The sequence below is a fragment of the Schistocerca serialis genome, chromosome 1 (genome assembly GCF_023864345.2).
Source record: "Schistocerca serialis cubense isolate TAMUIC-IGC-003099 chromosome 1, iqSchSeri2.2, whole genome shotgun sequence".
Classification (NCBI taxonomy): domain Eukaryota; kingdom Metazoa; phylum Arthropoda; class Insecta; order Orthoptera; family Acrididae; genus Schistocerca; species Schistocerca serialis.
The window spans coordinates 819211350-819229154 of NC_064638.1; the positions used below are offsets into that span (position 1 = coordinate 819211350).

The 17805-nt window shown below is 40.2% G+C and overlaps 2 protein-coding genes across 5 annotated transcripts in view; one reads left to right on the forward strand and one right to left on the reverse strand.

Moving 5' to 3' along the window:
- LOC126484308 (glutamine synthetase 2 cytoplasmic) overlaps positions 1–7639 on the forward strand; it is a 444933-nt gene extending 437294 nt beyond the window's left edge. For all 4 annotated transcript variants that reach the window (XM_050107746.1, XM_050107755.1, XM_050107770.1 and 1 more), the window contains exons 4-7: positions 4985–5259; positions 5847–6046; positions 6210–6349; positions 6562–7639. In XM_050107746.1, coding sequence (XP_049963703.1) covers positions 4985–5259; positions 5847–6046; positions 6210–6349; positions 6562–6710 — 764 coding nt within the window. In that variant the 3' untranslated portion in view covers positions 6711–7639. The remainder of the gene's footprint in view (positions 1–4984; positions 5260–5846; positions 6047–6209; positions 6350–6561) is intronic.
- Positions 7591–17805, reverse strand: part of LOC126484332 (prefoldin subunit 6) — a 54286-nt gene continuing 44071 nt past the window's right edge. Inside the window, exon 4 of the mRNA XM_050107784.1 lies at positions 7591–7915. Within this exon, the coding sequence (XP_049963741.1) occupies positions 7795–7915 (121 nt within the window). The 3' untranslated portion in view covers positions 7591–7794. The remainder of the gene's footprint in view (positions 7916–17805) is intronic.

Consider the following 17805-nt stretch of genomic DNA (forward strand, 5'->3'; position numbering starts at 1 on the left):
CAAATAACGTAAGTTTTTTCGGCGAATCCTTCCAATCACACCAACAGTTTGACTGAATTCGGTGTGTTCTTCCGTTCAACCGCCGTAACTCTTGCGCCGATTACAGCACGCCACCTTCCACGAATGGAAAAAAGTTTTCAGGTAATCCCTAAGTATTTTTTTGCGCAATCCGAATCTACAGTAAAGAGTTCCCACCAGAAAATAAAGTTCATCCCCATGGTGGGGGGTGCGGGTGAGGGAATTAGTAGCTAGCCAGTTTTAGCAGCACAGACAGATGTCTCCTTTGAAAACACTGACTTTTCATAGGGAACTTTTTCATTCGCGCGTGTTTTTCGAGATACTTCACAGTTCAGAGAAAACAAGCACCCTGTATATTTACGCTCCAGTGAAGCGCTAAAACATTTAACAAAAATAAATTGGCCCTTTGTTCGACAATACTATTCTAACGCCGTCTCATCAATAGCATTTATACGCACTGTAATATGGACAAATCAAGATCTCTTTTATAACAGTCACTGGCCACGTAAATTCAAATACTTCATTTTTCATAAAAATAGGATTTAATATTCTCTCTTCACAACTTTAGCTTATTGTTGTAAGTTCACATCAGAAGTCAACGGAGCGCAAAGCGACGGCACTGTCAAATCATGCTAGAGGGGAAAGTGATGTTTTGGGAACATCTGTGATAAAAGTCCGAATATAGAATCATAATTAAGGACCCAGCAATTGTAAAGTTGATTAATCGCCAAAACAAAATTCACAATGGATGTTCTTGATAACGTATGTATGGTAAACTGCGAAGAAATGGACCAATAGGAAACATGTTGTTTGCTATAGAAAACGCGCGCGCGCGCACACACACACACACACACACACACACACACACACACAGAGAGAGAGAGAGAGAGAGAGAGAGAGAGAGAGAGAGAGAGAGAGAGAGAGTGAGAGAGTGTGTGTTAGTTTCGGGAGTTTCCTTGCTAGCCTTTAATGCTGTGCAACGAAAGCTCTAAATGTTTCCTCAAAGCATATAGATATTACAGAACTTGTTTCCTAACAGCACGTTTATCCATAGCGTCAATCGTGTACTTACTGCGTACTTACTGTGTCTTCTCTAGAAGACGTTATACCATCATTTCCCTCTGCGTATCTCCTTCCGTTATTTACATCTATCGATTAACGCAGGAACCATATTCCGCCCATTTCTCTGTCAGTGCTACAATGAGGTGACGAAAGTCATGGGATAGCGATTTGCGGATACATGTTGTTGTGGTCTTCAGTCCTGAGACTGGTTTGATGCAGCTCCCCATGCTACTCTATCCTGTACAAGCCTCTTCATCTCCCAGTACCTACTGCAACCTACATCCTTCTGAATCTGCTTAGTGTATTCATCTCTTGGTCTCCCTCTACGATTTTTACCCTCACGCTACCCTCCAATGCTAAATTTGCGATCCCTTGATGCCTCCGAACATGTCCTACCAACCGGTCCCTTCTTCTTGTCAAGTCGTGCCACAAACTTCTCTTCTCCCCCAATTCTATTCAATACCTCCTCATTAGTTATATGATCTACCCATCTAATCTTCAGCATTCTTCTGTAGCACCACATTTCGAAAGCTTCTATTCTCTTTTTGTCTAAACTACTTATCGTCCATGTTTCACTTCCATACATGGCTACACTCCATACAAATATTTTCAGAAACGACTTCCTGACACACAAATCTATACTCGATGTTAACAAATTTCTCTTCTTCAGAAACGCTTTCCTTGCCATTGCCAGTCTACATTTTATATCCTCCCTACTTCGACCATAATCAGTTATTTTGCTCCCCAAATAGCAAAACTCCCTTACTACTTTAAGCGTCTCATTTCCTGATCTAATTCCCTCAGCATCACCCGACTTAATTCGACTACATTCCATTATCCTAGTTTTGCTTTTGTTGTTGTTCATCTTATACCCTCCTTTCAAGACACTGTCCATTCCGTTCAACTGCTCTTCCAAGTCCTTTGCTGTCTCTGATAGAATTACAATCTCATCGGCGAACCTCAAAGTTTTTATTTCTTCTCCATGGATTTTAATACCTACTCCGAATTTTTCTTTTGTTTCCTTTACTGCTTGCTCAATATACAGATTGAATAGCACCGGGGAGAGGCTACAACCCTGTCTCACTCCCTTCCCAACCACTGCTTCCCTTTCATGTCCCTCGACTCATAAATGTCATCTGGTTTCTGTACAAATTGTAAACAGCCTTTCGCTCCCTGTATTTTACCCCTGCCACCTCCAGATACATAAGCGGCAGTATTGCGTACGCAAGGTATTGCATTGTAGTAGTTGTAATTTGCACTCAGGTGAGTCATGTGAAAGGTTTCGAACGTGATTAAGGCCGCAAGACAGGAATTAAGACTTTCAACGCGGAATGGTAGTTTGATCTACACATACGTGACATCAAATTTTGGAAACCGAATTCGATATTCCGAGATCAACAGTGTGTGTGTGTGTGTGTGTGTGTGTGTGTGTGTGTGTGTGTGTGCGCGCGCGCGAAATAACCCCAGAAATCAATGTGGGACGTACGACTAACCTATACATTAGGGAAGTGCGGCGAAATCTGGCGTTGTTGGGCTGTGGCAGCAGACGACCGACGCGGTTGCCTTTGCTAACAACGCGACACAGCAGCACCTCACCTCGGCTCGTGGCTGTATTAGTTGGAGCCCAGACTACTGGAAAACTATGACCTAATCATACAAGTTCCGATTTTGGTTGGTAACAGCTGATCATAGGGTTAGAGTATGGCACAGACACCACGAAGCTACGGACCAAAGTTGTTAACAAGGCACTGTGCAAGCTGGTGTGGAGCCGTAATAGTGGAATGGACTGGATCCTCTCGTCCAACTGAACCGATCAAAGACAGGAAAAGTTTATGTTCGGCTACTTGGAAACTATTTGCAGCCATTCAGGGACTTAATGTCACCAGGCCACGATTGTTCGCGATTGGCTTGAAGAACATTCTGGACAGTTCGATCGAATGGTTTGGCCATCCGGATAGCCCAACAAATTTATTGGACATAATCGAGAGGTCAATTAGTGCACACAATCCTGTTCCTGCAACAAATTGGCAATTATGGACAGCTATAGCGGCAGCAAGACTCAGTATTTCTGCAGGGGACTTCCAGCGACTTGTTGAGTCAGTGCGACGTAGAGTTACTACACTACGAAAAAGTGCCCCAACCACCACCACCACACGATTTTTGATATATCTCATGACTTTTGTCACCTCAATGAATACCGTGGTTCTGTTCCTACTCCTCAGCTTCCAGTAAACAGCTTATCGTTGCCCTTGTCCACGAAGCCTTTTTCCAGGATCTCGCGCGCGCGCGTTTCTAATTTTCCACAGCGGGCCAGATGCTTGGACGGTTTTACCCTTGCACATTTGGCTTAGTTCTGCGATGTTAGTGGAGAGAAACAAAATTAGTGGTGTTACTGCGACGTTTAGCGACCAACAAGACGAGCCCGACCGTCGCCTGGTGAAGGGTGGGACGATTCGGAGATCCCCTGTAATTACGAGAGAGCCGCTGTCGCAGCTACAACAGAGGCCTTGCCCGTCTCGACGGATGGACAGACGCTGCAGCTGCGGAGATCGTTAGCAGTCGCCTCGTTACGGCTGCCTGCCGCACCGCGCCCTCAGCCGTGCTCTCGTCGGCCCCTCGTCCTGTCGACAGAAGTCACCAATTCTGCACGCTCCTGGTCGGCCAGCCTGCCTTCGTGTCTGCTAGAGACGCAGGACCGAGTGCACGCAACTGCAGTGCCCCAATCTGTGCCTTCGACGCCCTTAGTTATAATGAGATAGCTACTATGTGTACATATTGGGTGAGACTCTGCCTTGAGCTGTCAGAATCTGACCTGCCACAAGAACTACCCACTACACCACAGCTGCAAATACTTTTCGTTTGGTATGAGGAATGAAAGGGGTTCGATTCAACCTTGTGAGGGAGGTAGGTAGGTAGGTAGGTAGGTACGTAGGTACGGAGGTATAGTGTATTAAACCGGGGACTTAAAAACGATGGAGAGGCTTCGTCCTGCTGTAGCCCTCAGTGGTTCACAACCCCACAACAGGTCACAGAAGTCCACCCACCCACACCGAACCCAGGGGGGGTGGTGGTGGTGGTGGTGGTGGTGGTGGTATCTTTATTCTGAGGTACAATATCTTTAAAAAAATTCTAATAAGAGAATATCTTCAGTTTTGTTGTAGATTACAAACTGCAAACCATGTCTCCATTGTATCATATTTGCACTTAATCATCAGCTAGAATGACATGTGGAATGGAACTGTCCATGCAAACAACCCCCACTGTACATCCAAATGTTAGTGGGTGGACACAACATCACAAGACAATTTTCAATCTGGACTTAGGACTGGCACTGGCTAAATTAGAACTAGATATTTTTGTTGACTGTTAAACACAAAAATAAATTATTGCATATTATTACTTAAAATACAGAATTAATTCACCTAATAAAGAAAAGTACGTACAGCTAAGTTCAACAATAAATACATTATGTGATGGCTGGTTTTCCTTCTTTTCTGCATCATCAGTATTCACTTTAAATTTGTGTATCTGCCATTCTGCTGTTGTATTATTTGTTACAGCTACAATTTTATTTTTCTGATTTCAGCATCGAGCAAGTCTCAAGTTGCTCAGAAAATAAAGAAATAAAAGAAAGAAGAAACTGAAACTTTGACTTAGATTACATTTTATAACTATACATTCATACTACCGATTGGCTTACCTTTTTTCTGTTTAATCTGAGTGAGGGCATGTTTACATTAGTACTTAGTATGGCAGGCCTTGTGCTTAAAGGGTTTAAATGCTCTTATGGCTGCAATACCGACTTCATGCAATATAAATCTGGTTTGATGCTGATTGTACATTGTTCCTCTTTGATGCTTGCATGTAATGATAGTGTCTAACTAGTGATCTACTTATTTTGCAGAATCCAATAAGCGATACAAGTGCTTAGAGGCAATGGAGCGAGCAGCAGCACACAAACCGTGGTTTGGTATCGAGCAGGAGTACACACTACTGGACACAGACCTTCATCCCTTCGGCTGGCCGAAGAATGGCTTTCCTGGACCCCAAGGGCCCTACTACTGTGGTGTCGGTGCCAACAAGGTGTACGCACGTGAGCTTGTGGAGGCACATTACCGTGCGTGCCTGTATGCAGGCATTGATATTGCAGGAACCAATGCAGAGGTCATGCCTGCACAGGTCAGTGCCTGAGAACACTTACTCAGCTATTCCAAAATGAATGCTAAAAGCTGTTTTTGCAGCAAAAGCTACAGCTCTCCATCCCCTCTGATGAAACTGACAGTTCATTTTAGTTCTCCATACTAGCTTCAACTATTTAGGAAAGCACTATGAATATCAAAACAAAAAGTTGTTTGTGCCCTAATTAAGTAAACTGAAGTATGCATCTAGAATACTATATTTTTGATTATCTTTTTCAGTGTTACAGCTGTTTCTGTAAAAAAGGGTCATAATGATTGGTCAGACAAAACTCCTTGTAGGAATTAGGTCCTCTACCACACTTTGGTTTACTTGCAGTCACTTATGTCCTTAACTTTTCCTTTTACTCATGGATACATCTACTGTCTGCATGGGCAGATAAAGTAACAAATCATATGGTCTAAATTTGGAAGTTATTTGAAATTATCACCCAACACCCATTACTTGTTCAGACCACTAGAGAGAACTTCTCATAATCAAAATGTTTGTTTGAAACTAGAACCATTCATTTGATTAAATTTTGTCACATTAGTTTAATGACAACTACATTAATAAAATATTTCTTCCAGTGGGAATTTCAAGTTGGCCCTGGTGAGGGTATGAAATGCGCTGACGATCTTTGGGTGGCTCGATATATCCTACACCGGATATCTGAGGAATATGGCATTGTAGTTACATTGGATCCAAAACCAATGCCAGGGAACTGGAATGGTGCAGGAGCACACTGTAACTTTTCAACTCTGGAAATGAGAGAAGAAAATGGCATAATGTAAGTAGAATTTATGCAAATGTTGACCAATTTGCATACAGTATATAGAAATTTTAAGTTACATCGACCCTCTCAAAGAGGGTTACAAAAATAAGGTTTTCCTCAGATAGGTTAGTATTCCACACTACTCAACTCTGTGAAAAACTTTTTTTTCTCATTCTAGAGAAATTGAGAAAGCTATCGACAAGCTTTCAAAGCAACATCTGCGCCATATTCAAGCATATGATCCCAAGGGTGGGAAGGACAATGAAAGGCGATTGACTGGAGCCCATGAGACATCGTCCATTCACAATTTCTCAGCAGGTATGCACAGATACCACACCTAAACAAATAAGATTCCCCCCTCCTCCTCCTCCTCCTCCTGCCCCCCCCCCCCCTTTAAGTTGACTGCCCATGTATTAGACAATTTCTATACACATCCATATCTAATTTGGTGACCTAGTAAATAAAGTCAACGAAGCAGCTAAAATTGATATACTGTGTTAAGGAATGACACACAACCATTCAAATTACAGGTGTAGCTAATCGTGGTGCCAGCATTCGCATTCCTCGTGAAGTAGCAGAACGGAAGCAGGGCTACCTAGAAGATCGTCGACCATCATCCAACTGTGATCCGTATGCAGTGTGTGAAGCACTGGTCCGCACATGCGTTCTCAACGAGTAGATTTTATATAGCTTGTTATTACTTGCTGCTGTACCTTACACAAAATCGAAAACTTGTACAGATAAGCCATATCACTTGAGCACCATGAGCACACCAAATTTTTATACATACGGTGTGCAACAAAATTAAATTTTACTTCAGAGACATTGTTTAGCCACTTGAAAGTAAATTGGTATGAATATAGAATTTAGTGATTGTATTGATCAAACTGCAGATATTTTAAAATGCTTTTTTACATAAAAGGTGTTATTGGATGGAATGCGAAATTTTTAATTGTTAAACGAATTTGCTAAGTAAAGGCTACATTATTTCCTGAATAGCAAAATGCTTGTTTACTGAGTGTGAAAGTGCATATTTTATTGCAGTTAAGGAAGCAGTAAATATTGTCTACATGTAAGTTAAAGGGCGGTGCTTTTTTTACTATAATTAGTGAACAGCTCTTCTGTGATCAGTTTTAACAAATAGTAAAGCATCCATCAATAGTCTGAGGCCTCTGTCAAAATGAGTGGAATGTGTTTGCTTTTAATACTCAAGATACATTCTCTACATCTGTAATTCCTTTACATGTCTTATTTGTAATTTCTTTCCCAATTAAATGTATAATTTTTTTACTGTCACCAAGTATTCAGGTTTGGACTGGAGAGTAATGCTGCCAACTGCTAAACCAACCTCCATGGTGAGATGATGTCTGTGCTCATGTACAAACACCAAATTACAATATTTTTATATCAAACATATTTCTGAGTAATTCTGTGAAAGCATTTGCACATTACACATCACACTATATTATGTAATAGAGGGCAGCAACATTTATTCCATAAGAAAATTATGAAAAACAATGTTATTAATTCTGTTGCTATATTATATGAAATACAAAACAAATAATAAAGTGCCTTTATTTTGTATGCAATAAAGATATTATATAGTTACATGTTGTTTTCATATATATATACATCCACTTCCTCTACAAAAGCACAAAGGATGAGATTTCAGCCACACATAAAATTCACATTGGTTTTAATTTACTTTTCTCAGTTTCCAAACAGGAAACAAATGTATACAGCAGCACACAATTGATTCACATTCACGGTTTTTTGGCCATCTTCATCTGTGCTTGCTGAAACTGCTGCTGCAACTTTGTTAAGGCTGCTCGATGACTTTCTTGTTGTTTTTCTAGTGAAGCTAGAGTGTCATCAGCCCGTTTTCTGAAAGGGGAACCATAATTATTATATAGGAAATGCTTGTTTCCACATTTGAATATTTATGCAACTGATCATCTGTGGATTTTAACTTGAACCCTGCAGCAAATTTTAAGGAGCTACAAGTTTACTGGAGCAGTCGTGTAATAAACTACTTGTCACCAGAATCATTTATTGCCTCAATGAATTTGCTGAAGTTAACTGCTACAACATTTAAGCAATCTCATGCAGTGCCATGAGGAACAGGAAACTTTTTTCCCGTTAAAATATCATACAATTTACACACCTACACAATGCAATTTCTTTCCATTGTTACCTTTATTATATATCATAACACGAACTTCTTACAGATGTAAACAACCACTTTATTTTGTGGATGACGCAATTAAAGCCGACGGAAAAGAATGCCTACAGCACAAAACGTACTCCATGCTAGACATTTGACGTCCTGCCTCATCTTCGCAGGCAGTATATACACATACGAGCAACTTTCACTTTAGAGATGATATTCAAAGTGACCATCATTTGCAAACACTTCACCACTCATTGGATCATGCTTTGCTGGACCTTACGGGCCACAGCTGCAGCCACCATAGCCAAAGTGACATTCAGGCAAGCTATTAGCTCATGTACATCCATGGAGTACTATAAACCTGTTCCTTTGCATCCTCGCAAGCAAAAACCTAGTGGAGTAAGAATCAGGCAACATTGAGGCCAGAACGTTAGACTGCCATCAACAACCCATTTTTCTTGTTAATGCTTAATTTAAATAATTACACACATTCCAAAGTGGTGACAGATGGCTTCAGCATGATGGCAAACTGTCACAAACACCAAGTGGAAGGTTTTCTAATGCATCGCCCAAAGTATTGCAAAGAAACATGTTACAGGGGTGTATTAACCTTGTCTGTCAGTAGGTAAAAGCACTCCTCCCACACATTTATGCCAAAGTGTGTGTGAAAGTCACGTTCACGGATGACGTGGGTTGTGATCCCACCAATAACAGGTGTTGAGGTTCAAAATACCTTCATTAGTAAAACTAGACTCGTCAAACCACATCACATTATTTATAAAATGTTTGTCTTTCATTTCATACAAAAGCCACCCACAAAACTACTCATTGAATGCAGTCTTCTGGCCACTGGTGTTAACATGTAATAATATGGACGCAGTCCACTGTGCAACACTTCAACGACCAGTCAGATATCTGTAACTGCTTTGCAATATCACATGTACTTTTCTGGGGTGACTTGTGAATGGTTTCAAGAATTGTATCCTCTATTTGTGGAGTAAGTCTAGCCCTTGGCTGACCTCTGTCCATTACTTGTGGATAAAGATTACTGGTTTACCAAATATGTTGCTCCAGGTGACGGGAAACATTATCGGAATGGCACCTTTGAGAGGTTACCGTGCAGCAGCAGCTTGGTTATTGGACAGACCCAGAATCGAAAGCCTATCGATGTGTTCATCATGAAGCAACCCTACATGAACACGATAGGACCCGTTACAGTTGGGCACTGCGTTATTAGTAGATGGATGGATCCCACTGTCATGCGATAAAATGATGTCCTGCATATGAATGATAACTATGGAATAGACATCTAAAAAAATAGACAAGGGCTTGAGCCATAGCTCCATCCTCGCAACAGTCAACTCAGTGAGTTATGATGGCTGGTATAATAGATCTGGGTGATACACATTCCTCTGTACATTGTGATGCACTGCACAATGTGACAGTATTGACACCTTTGATTTACATAAAGTTTTCAAAATGCACCCAATCTGATTTTGCTTGATAAACTTTGGTATTGAATCTGATTGAGGAATCACATGCTGACCTGTAAGTGCAGCATTTTGTTTTCTTCCCACTGTACAAATCAAGGGCACCCACACCAGAGAGAAAAAAGAGAGGGGGGGGGGGGAGAGGCACCATGGGCCTCCCACAACTCTTAGCAGGATGACAAAGTGTAGTCTAGTGTTTTTCTTTCAAGAAAGTCATTTAAGTCTAGTACATAGATTTGAAACATGATCAGGACTGGAACTTCTTTATAGCTACTTAAGAGTTGGCATTTGTTTTCCAAAATATTAAAAATACTCCATGGCCCTACTCTATGCCTGCAACCCCCCCCCCCCCCCACACACACACACACACACACAAAATCGTATGGGTGCCCTTGATATTAACTGTTACCTTACATGCCGAAAATTCTATACATAATGATAATACCACCACAGATAAAGTAACCTCTTGGAGACCTAGATGGATGACACACACTTAAAGGTCAACAGTTAATACCCATCACTGAAAGATCTCCCAGTTTTACATCAGTATCAAAACACAGAGTTTATAAATAATACAAGGAAGTCAATACAGAGAAATTAGGTTGGTTTGGGAAGCCAAATAAAATGATTTTGAACTTTTTATCTTTCTATGTTTTTCTGGAGCAAAAGAAAGTTGAAATAAAATGTTATGTCTGCTCTGAAACAAACTGTCAGTTCTGTTTGACAAAAAAAAAAATTTTATATATGCTCAAATGATTTAACAGAGACTGATACAATGGAACTCCCTCTTGAAAGAAGTCTTTCCCTTCCAAATTATTTCAATTTGAGTATTCACATTTTGTCCCAAAGGACAATCACAAACAAGATTCAACCATGTTGTTTATACATCTTTATTTGTGAAAATGAAATGGTTCATGTAAGGGTTCACAGTAATATTACTCACTCTTAGAGAAATATAGCAACAAATATTTTTTGCTTTATCTGAGTCACATTTGGCTTCCAGAGGAGGAGGAGGGGGGGGGGGGGGGAGGGGGTGGCAATTCCACAGTTGGCCAGCCCTGAATAGTTTTTCCTGTTGTCTACCATTTCATATTCCGGTAAAAAAAAAAAATTCAGGGCCTCCACGCTTGTAAGATGGCTATGGTCAGTCTAACTCTTTCCCTTGGCTGTAAAGGTCAAGCTTTCTGACTCCAACAAAACACAGTAAAATAATAACTTTTCTTGTGGTGTGGTCCTTCAGAATTCTTGTTGGGTTGACATGAAAGCATACTGTTAAACATCACCAGTAGAAATACTTTGTCGATCACTGGCAGTAATTATTAACCTACATCACATTTCTACTTGTTGCTGACATTTGATACGTGCTAGGAGGATGACAGATAAATGCAAAATGTGTTGTTCCAATTATTGCATAGAAATCAAAACTTCTAGATAGCTTAGAAAATTGCAAATCTGCAGTAAATTGCTCAGGGTTGTGGGGCAGTGAGCTATTAAATGCTGCTTGCAACATAAGTGCCTGGAAACTAACTTACATGAAGCCAGACAAAGCACTGAACTCATGGTTTGAGCAGAAGTTCCCGTATCACATCCAACATTAGAAAAAACAGAAGAGATTCATGAAACTTTAAAAAATGAAGGAAATTTCAACACTTCATCAGGATGCCTGACTCATTTAAACATTGCTATGGAATTCAAGAAACTGCTGCTTATAGCGAGAAATTTAGTGCTAACAAAGACACAGCTTCCAATTCTTGCAATTCTTCGTTTACAGTGAATAGAACAGTTTTCTCCACAATCAGATTTACAAAATGAACACCACTGTACTGCAAGGGCATGTTCATAAAATTTCTGTCACTGAACTGCATCCTACTTTTTAAATATGTGCAGTGACAGATTGGCATTAATTCTGATTATCGGGAACCTGCTATTTGAGCTCTTCAACTTCTGTTCTCTGTTGCAATATGGGAGAAGCGCAAGCAAGAGGAATGTTTTGCGCAGTACTCTTAAGAGAAATCATAATCACAAAAATGAACTAATCAAGTCTGATGGCCATCTAAGGGATACTAAGCAGAATGAGAATTTGAAAGCATCACATACATAAAAGTAAAGACTGATATATATAATTTGATTAACTTGATACTTTGAATGTTAAAGAACCAACAAGTAAGTTGGAAGGTAGGAGACGAGATACTGGCAGAAGTAAAGCTGTGAGTACCAGACGTGAGTCTTGCTTCGGTAGCTCAGATGGTAGAGCACTTGCCCGCGAAAGGCAAAGGTCCCGAGTTCGAGTCTCGGTCGGGCACACAGTTTTAATCTGCCAGGAAGTTTCATATCAGCGCACACTCCGCTGCAGAGTGAAAATCTCATTCTGGAAGTAAGTACAAAGTTGGAAATTGTTTTGTTTCAAAACTTTATTGCAACTCCAAACTGACAATGTTTAGTTCTTTGTGTTTAGTTTCATAACAGCCACAGTAAATCTGTTGAATCAAATACATGATTATTTTCTCAAATAAAGCCTCAATCATATTTCCTTTTTCCTATTTATAACAACATTTGAGAGAACTGTGCCTCCATAACCATCAAATCAAATTAAACACACAATAAAGCCACATAACCTTTTGATATGTAGAAAGAATAAAAACTGTGAAAGCACTTTTCTCTTAATTACCAAAAATGCTCGTACTTTCTTGATGCTGTAAATACTGGAAGAACTATTTTAACCTACTCAAATCGATGGAGGATTTTTAATACAATTTATTTTCTACATCTATACCCCACAAGCTACCATATAGTATGTGGAGGAGGGTACTTTGTTTACAATTGCCACTTACATTTCCTATCCCAGTTGCAAATTATGAACAGAAATAACAATTGCTGGTAAAGCCTGAATCATTCTAATCTTTGCTTCATGGTCTTTGACCAAAATATACAAAGCAGGAAGCAAGATTGGTTCAGTCCTGTATGGACACACACTCTCAAAATTTTAACAGTAAACCACATCATGGTGCACAGCAAATGTCTCATAGTGTCTGACACTGGAGCTGGGTCAACACCTCCAATGACACTTTCAGACTTACTAGATGAACCTGTATAACATGCTGTTCTTTGAATTTTCTGTATTTCATCTACCATACCTTAGTTACAAAAATCAGACGGGGAAATAATAGGCAGTGAGGGCAGAGCATTGCCAGTTGCTCTTGAACAATACTGTGCTCCATATTATTTTTCAACACTAATCACTGGGAGACATTTCATGTAATACCCACTATGCATTTTTCACCCCCAACCACTCTTCTTCCCACTGACAAAGTATTTTTCTGCTTTATAGTAGCTGATAACACGCAAGGATATAGCATTTAATTCACAAATGTTCTACTAGGCAGGAAATGACACTTTTACCTAAATTTGTACATGCACAGCGATTACATAAATATATGCATCACACTTTTCAGTACAAGGAGAATAAAAATCACAAAGATAGAATGCTGTAAACACAAAACTGTTTTACTAGTCACCGTCCAATTAGAGACAGCATATGGAGGGAGGGATACGAAATTGTTGCCAATATGGAAGTAGGCAGCTCCAGATCATATCTCTCAGCTTCCTTCACCTAACTTTGCTTTGCCCCTCACAATGCTATGTTGCTGTGACCCACACCAGCTAACTGCAATTCATTATGTACATGTGATCAAGTTTTGAATTATTCCCTGATGTCCTTATATTTCACAAGTTTCATGGCATACACTACGATTATGTTCACTGTTCGCTCTTCTCTAGTTTTAAGATACTGTAGTTGCCTGTGCATTTCAATGCTGAATTTCAGTCTGTAGGGTGATGGATACAAATTAGAGTGTTAACGAGACGCAAAGACACAGCTTTATGGTCTGTTTGTCCTACTCAGGCAAGACATGAGAAAAAGTACTGTGGCTAACAACATGCAAGTCTGTGCACAGGATCTATCACAAGTAAATAATAATAGAATAATGGCAACACATTGGTTACCAAAATGAATTTCACTATTTTCTTAACAGCCTCCTCACTGGATGGACCTATAAAGTCTAAGAGAGAACAAATTAGTGTCCAAAAGCTTTTTCTGTCATACATGCTATATAATTTCAGTCATCCTCATACACTGAAGAACCAAAGAAACTGCTACATCTGCCTAATATCATGCAGCCCCCCCCCCCCCCCTCGAGCACACAAAGTGCTGCAAGACAACATGGCATGGACTCTACTAATGTCCGAAGTAGTGGTGGAGGGAACTGACACCATGAATCTTGCAGGGCTGTCCATAAAAGTACAAGAGGGTGGAGGTCTATTCTGAACAGACGTTACAAGGCAACCCAGATATGCTCAATAATGTTCATGTCTGGGGAGTTTGGTGGTCAATGGAAATGTTTAAACTCAGAAGAGTCTTCCTGGAACCACTCTTTAGCAATTCTGGACATGTGGGGTATTGCATTGTCCTGTTGGAATTGTCGGAATGCACAATGGACATGAATGGATGTAGGTGATCAGAGTCATATCTAAAGTGCCCCATATCACTTCAACTGGACACACCCCACACCATTATGATCCTCCACCAGCTCAAACAGTCCCCCGCTGACATGCAGGATCCATGGATTCATGAGGTTGTCTCCAGTTCCACACACATCCATCTGCCCAATATAATTTGAAACAAGACTCATCTGACCAGGCAACACGTTTCCAAGCATTGACAGTCCAATGTAGGAAAAGGCAATCAGCACAAGTTCTTTCTTTAACTACCTAGTAAGTGTTCTCACAGGATACTGGCCAGTCATCGCCATTGTTTCTTTTCTCAGCATGTCACCTCCTGTGTTGCCAAAAGTTCTTTTTTGTGCAAACTGAAATTTATTCCATTTACATTTTATGAGCCAATTAAAGAATGAAGTCTTTTGTCAATTATAACTTTTCAGGTATATTACCATTTACAAGCAGCATTCAATAAAGACAGAGTGACATTAAAAAATGTTTATTACAAAATAATCTATCAAAATCAATATTTCCCCCTTCAACATAGTCATCCTTCAGAGTGATGCACTTGTTCCATCTTATCCACTTTTGGAAGATGTCCTCTAATCCATTTCTTGATACTCACTTCAAAACCACCTCTAAAGCCTTCAATGCATTATTGTCGGAGGCAAATTAACATTCTGGGAGTGTATTTTCGTGGGAAGCATATGCAAAACTGTTGCTGCAAGGGCAACGTTCCATACATTGTTCCGAAATAAGGGGTTAAAAAAACACTAGACAAGTAGATGGGATGCAAAGGATAAAACTTTAATGTAGGCAGACAATATTTTATTTATATGTTAAGGGTAATTTACTTTTAAAAGAGTCATTTTGTAAGACTGGAATGTAGAGCTAAAAGTCATGTTTGCATGAACAATGCAAGAGGTCCGCTGTGTCACTTAGTATTTGAGTTAATGAGCAAGGCAACGGACCCTTGAGAGATGATGTGAGCTTACGCAATCTAAGGAGATATTTCTAGGTGACGATACCCATAGTAAGTGTATGAAATATATCATACTATTAATATCAAAGGAAAATAAATTTGTTAGAGCTTATGGAAGATGGGAAGCAGCCGTAAGATTTGATGTAGTAAATGTAGAGCGTTTAAAATTGCCACCCTGTATAATCTTGAGAGTGTGGACTTATTTTACAGATCAAGGGTGAAAGTAGTCATGGTGGAGACCTAGTCCTGAGCAAGACCCTGAGGGGCCGATCTTACCTTTGGAGGGGTGCAGTATAATGTTGCTAGTTTGTTTATAGTGGAACTTGCAGGAATTTGTAAGGAAGCAGTCATGAAGTATTGCAGTAGCAACCATGGGCCAGTAAGACCATATGGTGACATGTAGGTCAGTATAACACATAGGGAAAAACGATTGCAAGATGTGCCCGCCATGCTTGGTGAAACCTGCAGTGCACAGTGGTAAGAGTCAGAGCAGGCAGCATAATGTCACCACCTCAGGACAAGAGCTGTACTGTAAGCTATTTGACCAGGGGCAGGGTAATATGCCTGAGGGCCAGATGAATAGATGGGAATTTTGAAGCAGATTCATTTGGTGTCTAGCAGAACCACCATGACGCCAGGTGCACGCTAAACTAGACAGCTAAACCCAGCCAGCTGCATTTATGGGTTTGAGACCAGGTTGGGTCAGGCACCTCCTGCACTGAGTCTGCTTGTGGGATTTGGTACTACAGTTTTGCTTATCTCCTGTCACCAGACTCTTGCCAGGATAATCTTTGCCTGCCTCCGCAGTGGACACAAGCTGGTCCTCAGTCGCCAGTGTGGCCATTCCACAGCAGAACGCCATCACAGCAGTAGCAGAAGAGTGCCGCTGATGTCAATGCCATCGCCTGCTATCAGGCCATTGACAACACAGTGTGCCTACACATGCATCTCTTTCACAAGGCAGAAGCCAAACACCTGCAAGCCATGAGCTGAAGCTGAATAAAACATTTCTCTAGACCAGTAGTGCATTAAGGGGTCCGCTGACCAACACTCCACTATTCAACCTACCGAGTGCCATTTGTCCCTACAGTATTATGAGAATTCAGTTACATTAGCACAGATTGTCCATAAAACAAGACAATTTCAGAACTAAAATTTATGAGGTTAAACATTTAAAGTAATCAAAATTAATATCTGTATAAGATAAAATTCTGTCTACCATTACCTCTTTTCAAGTGTGTCTTTGAGAAAATAGTAATGATCCAGAACAAAAAACAAACCATTTTATCCTACTTTTTGAAAAACAAAACATGCTGTGGCATGCATCAGACACGCAACAGAGATGATCTAAGGCCATTTCAAGAAAATTTCTATTTCACATTTCTTAAATTATAGACTTAAGTCTGAGAAAGTAAAGAAATTTAAATAGTAAGGAAAGAGAATTCAAGAGGATGGTTAACCCTTTCACTGCTGTGGAAGTGTATATGTGTGCTGCCTGGGTTTTCCTACAGTGCTACTGATGTCTGTACAAGTCCTGAGCCGCCAAACTCTCACTGCTGCAGCCTAATTACTTAAGCATCTCAGTGGATGTTTTGAATATTTATTTTGAATATTTTTTTCCATTTGCAAAAAAAACCTCATTCCAATATCTTTAACTGTTTACGAAATATGACAATTGTTATGGTCACATAATTCCCAATTCGCAGGGATGAAAATGGGCACATCGCACACAACCGTTTGTAGGATATAAAAATCTATGACTTTTGAACAAAATGAGATACCATTGTGCTCTCAGTTTTCATTACTGCAGTGTTGGTTTCATGTATTTTAAGCTACCTGCATTTTTCCACACTTGGGCAGTAGTTTGCACAGACACATAACACGATAGGACACTTCATGCTGTAGATATTGGGGGAAGTAAGATATGTATGCACCTTATGTGGGTGCTCTATTCATTCTGAGCTGCAATTCTTGTTCAGTATGGTGTGTCGAGGTTTATCTCATAAAGAAATCACTGATTTACTTGCTGCCAAAGAGCTTTTAGAGGATTTTGACACTGAAAGAGACTATTCTGGGCAAAATTGTGCAATTGAAGGATATGTGGCCGACCGTCTATTAATAATAGATCACTGTAACCATTTACACAAAAATCTGTTTCAACTGCTCATTTCTGTTACGACTTCATTAGTGCTGCAGTGTTGTTGACAGCATTATTCTTTTCAGAAAATAAACTGAATGGAATCAGTTTATCAGAAGAGAATGCCACTAGCTTACACACTGGGTTTACCACTTACACAATATCATGAAAAACTCTTGCGAAGGTACATTCCATGAGGTTGGTGTTTCTCTGTTGATCCATTGTGGACACAGGACAGTGGCTTGCCAAATATTTACCGAAGAACCTCGCAAAACTACCATATGTCTTGAGGTGTTGTCAAGTCTTTGAGGAGCACTCTAATAACAGACTCACAGTATCTACACACTGGTGGCTTCAGTATGCTAATGTCAACACATCTGATTGTCTACACATGGAGTGCATTTGGGGCCTGAAGATGGCATACTGAAATGCTGAAACTGGTTGCCAAAATAAAATGGCTTCTTATGACATATGGCTGTTTAGTGACTTTCTTTGCTAATG